The 8141-nt window shown below is 47.1% G+C and overlaps 1 protein-coding gene across 1 annotated transcript; it reads left to right on the top strand.

Moving 5' to 3' along the window:
* The first annotated feature begins 5284 nt into the window (after positions 1-5284).
* Positions 5285-7628, top strand: Lipt2 (lipoyl(octanoyl) transferase 2). Its single transcript, XM_050154425.1, has 2 exons — positions 5285-6523; positions 6964-7628. The coding sequence occupies exons 1-2, from the start codon at positions 6058-6060 to the stop codon at positions 7191-7193; spliced, it is 696 nt and encodes a 231-aa protein (XP_050010382.1). The 5' UTR covers positions 5285-6057; the 3' UTR covers positions 7194-7628.
* Positions 7629-8141: the final 513 nt, after the last annotated feature.

Raw genomic sequence — 8141 nt, forward strand, 5'->3', positions numbered from 1 at the left:
AGCTTGAATATAAAAATCTCTTTGTTTCCATTCTCAGCTTATACGGCTTCCTTTTGTCCTTAGTAAAGTGGAGTAGAAAAGTGCAGTTGGCGGGAGGAGGGGGGAATCTTTTACTTATTTACATATATATTTATTTCTAGACATATTTATTTTTACAACATGGGCCAAAATGGACATCCTGAAATGCCCACCCACCTTACCTCCTTAATATAGATACCTCATTTCTCTCCCATGGCCCCAAACACTAGTGTCATCCCTGACCCCGGACATCCTTCTTCCTTCCAGACCAGGAGGCAGCTCACCTCCTCATGCCTGGCCTTCCCAGTGGGCCATCCCGGCTCAGACCTCACACCCACCAGACCCTCTTTCAACATTTAATCACTTCCGCTCCCAACACCCTGCCAACTCTCCCTCACCTCGCTTCTTGGCCACTGCCCTGGAACCCAGTGGGAGAGAAATCTAGGCAGGAAGAGGAGGAGAATGTGGTCCCACAGCCAAGTGTTATTTATGGAAACACACCATGGCAAACTATAGAACACATGATGATATGGATACACGGAAATAGATTTTTTGAAAATTAAAAACACAAATAGTAAATTATAGTTTTGTTTCACCATGTAAATCACTACCACTTTGTCTTAGGGGTTTCCATTGCCGTGATAAAACACCATGATCAAAAGTGACTTGGGGAGGAAAGATTGAATGATTTGAAGTAAGATGGAGGCATGGTTTCATGTATATGGTGCTCTGAGAGTCAAGACCCCTACTTTTAAGTGACCTTTGGGTCTTTTCATGACAGCAGTATCCACCTGCTCTTTATTTCTCCAGCCAGTCAATGCCCCCAACCCTTCACACAGGTTCTTCTCCCTGCCTGGAATGTTTCTTGGTCAACACCAGTTTGGCCTTCAGCCTCCTGAGAGAGACCTTTCTGTAGACATTGTCTCAGAATATTCTCCCTCTTTCCTGTCTATCACTAGCCCAACAGATTGATGAACTACCTGACTTAGCCAGAGAGACAGGGACTGTTATATTCACGAATCTGTCTTGTTGATGATGTCCTGATCCTTTAGGCCAAAGTTCATGGCTCCTTCTTCTGTGTATTGTGTTGCCATTGTTTGTGGACATGTCTGTCTCTGCCCCAAGATGACAGCTTCTTAAAGACAAGGACAAAAACACATTTTCATTTACTTTATTTTGTGGGTTTTCCCCTTTTGTCTTGTTTTCTTTCTTTCTCCCTCCCTTTCTTTCTTTCTTGAAACATGTTTTCATGTATCTCAGGCTGGCCTCATCAAACTAATGTAGCCCTAATTGACCTTGAGTTCCTGATTTTACTACCTAGATTTCCCAAGTGCTAATATTACAGGGATGAGCCATCATATCTAGCAAAATCGTATTTTGAATTCCTATCACCTATTACCCAATAGGAAGTGTGGAGCAAGGCAGTATTTCATTGGGTGGATGCACCCACATGCTGATGGGAAAGGCTGGGGCTTAGTAGGCACAAAGGAACTCAGCAACTCCATTCCCTTCAGACACAAGCCTGAAATACTGTAAGACAGAACTAGGGGGCCAGACATCAATAAAAGTGGGTGCCCAGGCGGTCCAGCTTCTCAGGGTGCCTCTGCTGCAGTTTCCTCAGAGTTCTGCATCCAAAACAGCTTCAAGGCTGATAGCTGAGATGGTCCAGCCTCACCGACTACTACAGCCAGACTTCCAATAAGCTTTATGTTTTCCCATCATACTGAGACTAGACAACATCTAGCATTCCCAGGACTAGAACATTACCCCAATTTTTTCAGAGTTCCCTAAAGACACCAGTGTCCCCAGACAACAGGAAGCAATCTAGAGAACACAATGCCCACATTCCCAAGAGTTGAAGTGGGCGAGTTTTGGTCTTTTGGTGGGTTATGGATATTTGTCATCATTTAGGGGAGTTGGTTACAAAGTGTTATTGGTCATGGTCAGAAACAAAAATGAGAAAAAGGAGATTCGATTCAGGAATTTCTTTCTGAAGAGAAAAAGGGAGAATATAGTATAGACATGATGGGATAAAAGGGTGGATTGTGGAGTCTACTTTTGGACGACTACTAGTCTCAAATATTTTACACTGGTATAGATTTTTGTATATTTGATGAGGAATCTCTGTCAGCCAATGAACTTGAAGAGGTGGGACCAAGTTGGGACGTGACCTTTTGGGTGCCCAGGGTTCTTTATCTCTGTGCTTCCAGCGCTACACAGCTAAGCTTGAACTTCTCATTCCTGTTTCGTGAGTTTGCCTCTTATAATAAAGAAAAGTATACTTGGTCTACCTTGTAACTAGCCTGGTATTTCTCAACCCAAGATAATTCAATATACTGATACAGATTTAAGGTTATTTTTGTTATACTGTATATATGTTTCTATCCTTGTTTAAGATATTGTACCTATGCAGTTCATTTAAAACATATTGTAAAGTTTTAATCCTTGAAATCTATTTAGGATAATAAATAAATACAGGTTAGGGCTGGAGAGAGGGCTCAGAGGTTAAGAACACTGACTGTTCTCCCAGAGGTCCTGAATTCAATTCCCAGCAACCATATGGTGGCTCACAACCATCTATAATGTGATCTGATGCCCTCTTCTGGTGTTCAGGCATGCATGCAGATAAGAATGCTGTATATGGAAAAAAAATAAATCTTATAAAAAAGAAATGCAGGTTAATAGTCATCTCTAACAATCAAACTTATAGTCAGGTAAGTTTTCAAGATTAAACAGAGATATATTTTAGATAGGTGGTCTTCAAACACTTCAAAATCTACAGAATATGGCATTTAAAATGTTTTAATAGCCTAAGAGTTTGCATGACAGTGAGCCACATCTGCTCCTGGCAGCCCAAATGTACTTCCCAAAGGAGCACAAACACAGTGACAGATGAAGTTGACGTTCACTTGGGGGTCGCCAGCCACCAAATAATGACACAGAGACTTTTATTATTAATTATGAAAGTTTGGACTTTAGCTTAGGCTTGTTCCCAACTAGCTTTTATAACTCAGATTAACTGTTTTCATCTACTTCTGTCCTGTGGCTTTTACCTCGCCCCCCATTGTGTATGTCGGACTCATTCCGTGTCTCACTGGCGTCTCTCATGCACTGGGATTAATCTCCAGTTCCTTTCTCTCCCTGGAAGTCCAGCCTGTTCTCTCCTGCCTAGCTCTTGGCCATTCAGGTCTTTATTAAACCAATCAGAAGGCAGCCTAGGCAGAGATACCCTACAGCATACAAAAAGATCATCTGAGCCCAGATCCTGGCTTTCCTGCTTATACTGTTTCACACCAGGACACGTCGTAGGTAGAACCTCCGGGTTTCTCTTCTACAGGAACCAAATCACTGCCGTTGCTTTCCCCACCCTAAACGTAACTATTTAGGTACTCCGGAACAGGGCCTTATGCAATCCCATTTCCCAATTTCTCTTTTTCTCCCAGACCCTGGGGCTATCTAAATGTCATGTTTATTTTCTAAACCACATCCCCACCGTTGATGACTCACAATAACTTTTGTCATCTGCTCTGAAACCTCCTATTATATATGTTTGCCCATGCCTGTCTGTCCACCTCGTTAATTCTTGGCGTTGAGCCTTGTTCTGGCTGGTATTCTTATTCTATTCTTCCTCCTTTCACTTTCTGCCTCACCCACACCCCGTGTTACTGGAGATATTAAGAGTCAAAGTCTATCTCAGCACTTGGGAGTCAGAGACAGGCAGAGCTCTGTGAGTTCGAGGCTAGCCTGATCTACATAGTGAGTTCTAGGACAGCCAGAGCAAACAGCAAGACCCTGCCTCAAAAAAAACAAAACAAATCAAAAACCCTCAAAACCTCCACGAACAGCAAACAAGAGTCAAGGCCTGGGACCCGACAGTTCTAATTATCAGGGCTTGGCCATCTGTCCTCTAGGCCAGCCACGCAGACAGTGTAGTAGGGAAGAGCAGAGAAGAGATTTAACGCTGTCACGTGAGTAAGAACAGCAAAACCCAATGACCTCCCTCTGCCTCCACATCCCCAAGTCCATCTCTCAGGTCCTGATTTGAGGTTTTGGTTTGAACAGAAGGCAGTCCTGGGCAGGGACCCATCATTACTTGGACTCTAATCTCTCCTGCAAGATTGTGCAGGAGAAAGTCAGACTGTGTGAAATCTTTCACAGGGAGACAAACTCCCCCCATCAGCCTTTTCCTTTACCCAGCACAATACTCCTTGAGAAATCCTATTTCTAGAGGTCCACTCCTTCAGTAGTCTAATAGCTGAAGGGAAGTTACAAGGGTCTCTTTAGTATATTTTCATTCCTGCCAGGTAGTTACACCAGTTATATGAAGATTCATATTTATGTTTGAGAGACTCCACCCTTAGCCCCACACATACCTCATCGTGTAGCGGGTTGTTTTGTTATCAAGAAAGGCAGTCAGACAGATCTCTCTCTCTCTCTCTCTCTCTCTCTCTCTCTCTCTCTCACACACACACACACACACACACACACACACACACACACACACACACCACACACACACACACACCTCTTGTAGCCATCAGGCCCAGCATCTGGAGATAGCAAGCTTTTCAAGAGCCCGGAAACACCTGTCAACAACAGCCCCTCACCCTTCCCCGGTGTCATCAGAGGAATCTGGGTTCCCTCTTTTGGATTCCTAGTCTCTTAGTAAGATAATTTTAAACAAATTGAGTGGAATTGTATTAGAACTTGGGAGAAAAACAATCAGACAAACAGGCTGAAAAATGTCATTGGTTGCCAAGGGGGCGGGGAGAAAGGGGAGAAAGCCACGCCTTTTGAGGTGGAGGTGGACGCTTTCACAGCACAGACGGGAGACTTCTGAGATGATACAGAGTGCCAGAAAAGCAGGCTTAGGTTTTGGGCCAATATCTGAAACGGAAATAAAGGGGGGGGGGGGCGGGGGGAGATATGCTTAGCGGCCAGAGCAGAACAGAAGTCTTGTGTCCCAGGTCAGAGGCTTGCACCACAGACACATGACGAGGTTAGAACTAGAGACTGCTTTTTAAGGAAAGAAAAACACTCCCGAAGAATGGGAGTGCGCGAGTGAGCTAAGTAAAAGTCTCGCGGAATGAGGCTCGGGATCCTTTATAGGACTTTTGCATGACACCTGCCTCTCCAAATGGTAGTTCTGGGGGCTTTTCTGGCACATGCGGTGTTGTATGAAGCTCAGGTGGGGAAGGGTTTCTGGGTCAACTGGCGTCTTTTACAAATTAATCTTGATGTTCTAGCCTCCAGCCCCTGTCCTTCTCTCAACTTTGGGGAACAGGTTGCTGGTGACTCACCCGAGTTCCCCTCAGAGATCAGCCCTCCATAATGGACGGAACCTCTACAAAGGCAACAATACCTTCCCAGGAGTAGCCTGTTTCTGCGATTCATCAATGCAGGACGCGCATTTCTGCCCGTTTGCTTTCATCTGGAATAATTCTAATGAGTCGGCCAGAGTCATCTAGAGCCTCTGCCTATTTCCATTACGTCTTTACGGATTTTTTTTTTTTAAGTTCTGGCTGTCTTGGAGCTCACTCTGTAGATCAGACTGGCTTCGAACCCTTGAACTCAGAGATCGGCTGAAGTGTGCACCACCACCCCTCAGCTTGTTTTACAGACCTTAAAGCAACTCCTATGTCCCACGCCAAACCACAATAAGCCTCCTTGCACACTAATCTCCCTTTCAGTTTTTGAGGAACACAGCATATTATTGAGTTCTGGTTGTTTTTTATGTTATTGTTGCTTGCTTTTTCTTCCAACAGTATACAACTTTAATACTAGCTTGTCAGTTGCGAACACCTCAGCTCCCAGAGCTGGATCTTCGTTCCTCACACACTGCACACTGCATGGTCACGCTTTTGGGTCTACTTCCTGCAGATCGCAGCACGTACTGACCATAGGAATGAATGGGAGGGTCAGGCCGGTCAGTAGGCGGGAACGGGAACCCACACCGGAACCGCAGCTCAAGGGCGTGGCCCTGAGTCCCCGCCCCGAGCCCGACAGAAGGCGGGGCTCCGGCACGCTGCAGCCCTGGCAATGCAGCTGCCCGTGGTCCGGCTGGTGTGGCTCGGGCGGGCTCACTACTCCGAACTGCTGGCGCTGCAGGAGCAGTGGCTGCGGCGGCTGCAGGCTGAGCCTCGCCCGGGGGCCCCGTCGGGGACCGAGGCGGGCGCGCTCTTGGTCTGCGATCCGGCTGGGCCCGTGTACACCGGCGGGCTACGCGGAGGCCTGACCCCCGAAGAGATTACACGGCTGAGGGCCTTGGGAGCCGAGGTGCGCGCCACCGGCCGCGGCGGCCTGGCTACTTTCCACGGCCCGGGGCAGCTGTTGTGCCACCCTGTGCTGGACCTGCGGCTCCTAGGCCTGCGCCTGCGCACTCACGTGGCGGCGCTGGAGGCGTGCGCCGTGCGCCTGTGCGAGCTCCGGGGACTGCGGGGAGCCCGAGCGCGGCCGCCACCCTACACCGGTGTCTGGCTGGGCGAGCGCAAGATCTGCGCTATCGGTGAGCACGCCGGGGCGGAGCTGGGGCGGAGCGGGGAACAGGGCCAACCCCGAGCAACTCTGGGTTCCTAATACCCCTGACCTGCCTGCCTCAAGGATATTTAATTTTCCAAGACAGAAGAGTCCTCTAGTTAAGCACTCATGGATGGAGAAACACCAGGCATGAATTGCCAAGTTACTTCCTGTGTCTCACAACGGGAGGACAGAATGCCAAATGTCAAACTTCCAAAGCAACGTAGTCCCTGTATTAAGGAATCTCGAAAATAAGAAAGGCTGATGTGTAACCACAGCCCCCGCCCCCACACCTCATAGAATTAGTCCCCTACCCAGTCTGTGCTCTGTCCAGGCTCCAAGCCCACTTATCTTTATGCACTAGTGGTATCCCGAGGCTCCAAGGAAGGGAAGTAGAGCTATTCTAAGACATTTTGGCTTACTTTGCAGGAGTCCGCTGTGGAAGACACATTACATCCCACGGCCTGGCTCTGAACTGTTCTACAGACCTCACTTGGTTTGAGCACATTGTGCCCTGTGGACTAGTTGGGACAGGAGTCACTTCCCTGAGTGAGGCGCTCCAGAGACTCATCACTGTGGATGAAGTAATGCCATCTTTCCTTGTGGCCTTCCAGGAGACTTTCAAGTGCACGTTAATCTCTGAGGATAGCCCCAGCTGACGGGCATGGTGGTCCTGCGATAGAACGCCCCTAGTCTGACTTGAGTCCCCAGAACCCCATTCTAGAACTGCTCTGTGATTTACTGACCATGACCGAGGACAGATCCTGAGCTCTGAGCTGTTGCTTCCTGGGTCTCCCCACCTACCTCATGGATCGAGATGAAAACACTATGCTTCCATGTTTCTCGGCTTGGCGACACTCCAGTGTTATAAACTGTCGTTTCTTCATTACTTTCTCAGTGCTGTGTCTAACATCGATTTTGGTCCATAGGTCTTTTGAGTTCTGTGGGAATCAAATCTCTGTGGCCCAGGTGCAGTGATGGGATAAAGTGATTTCATTCTCAAAAGACCTGGGTCTGTCTTCAATAAAGAGGACAACCTCTTCAAAAAATAAAATGAGATTTTTGCCTTTGGGGGTTGAATCCCTCAGGTTTGATATTTTGCCTGTTTGTGTTTGGGGTCAACAGAGATGGGTTAAGAGGCCATGGAAAAGACAAGGGTACTTCCTCCTTGCACACAAATACTGTATAGAGAAGATTTTCCTACATGGGATCCCTGGGTCTGTAAGAATGTCAGCTCTTGTTCGAGACCAACCTGGTCTACAAGAGCTAGTTCCAGGACAGGCTCCAAAGCTACAGAGAAACCCTGTCTCGGAAAACCAAAAAAACAGAAAAACCAAAACCAAAACAAAACAAGAATGTCAGCTCTTGCTCAGTAACAGAACAGAAACTTTGTGATTCAAGACAACCAGGAACACATTACCTCGTTCTTTTGTGGGTTGGGAATTTGGAAGAAACATACCTAGGTTGTTTGGAGTCTTACTAAAGCTTGCATTAAAAGGTGACAGTTGTCACTTGGATGCTTAGTTGATGCTGGAGGTCCCTTTGCATGGTCACCCCATTCTGCTTGCTTGGCTGTTTCTTGCTGTTGACCAGAGGCCTCGGTTTCT

This window comes from Alexandromys fortis, unplaced genomic scaffold (genome assembly GCF_014885135.2).
Source record: "Alexandromys fortis isolate MF-2015 unplaced genomic scaffold, M_Fortis_MF-2015_v1.1 scaffold_77, whole genome shotgun sequence".
Taxonomy (NCBI): Eukaryota; Metazoa; Chordata; class Mammalia; order Rodentia; family Cricetidae; genus Alexandromys; species Alexandromys fortis.

Bases quoted from the DNA above. Each gene is read 5' to 3' on its own strand.
- Lipt2 (XM_050154425.1), top strand. From the start codon at position 6,058: ATGCAGCTGCCCGTGGTCCGGCTGGTGTGGCTCGGGCGGGCTCACTAC. The intron at 6,524-6,963 runs GTGAGCACGCCG...CTTACTTTGCAG, and splicing joins GCGCAAGATCTGCGCTATCG to GAGTCCGCTGTGGAAGACAC.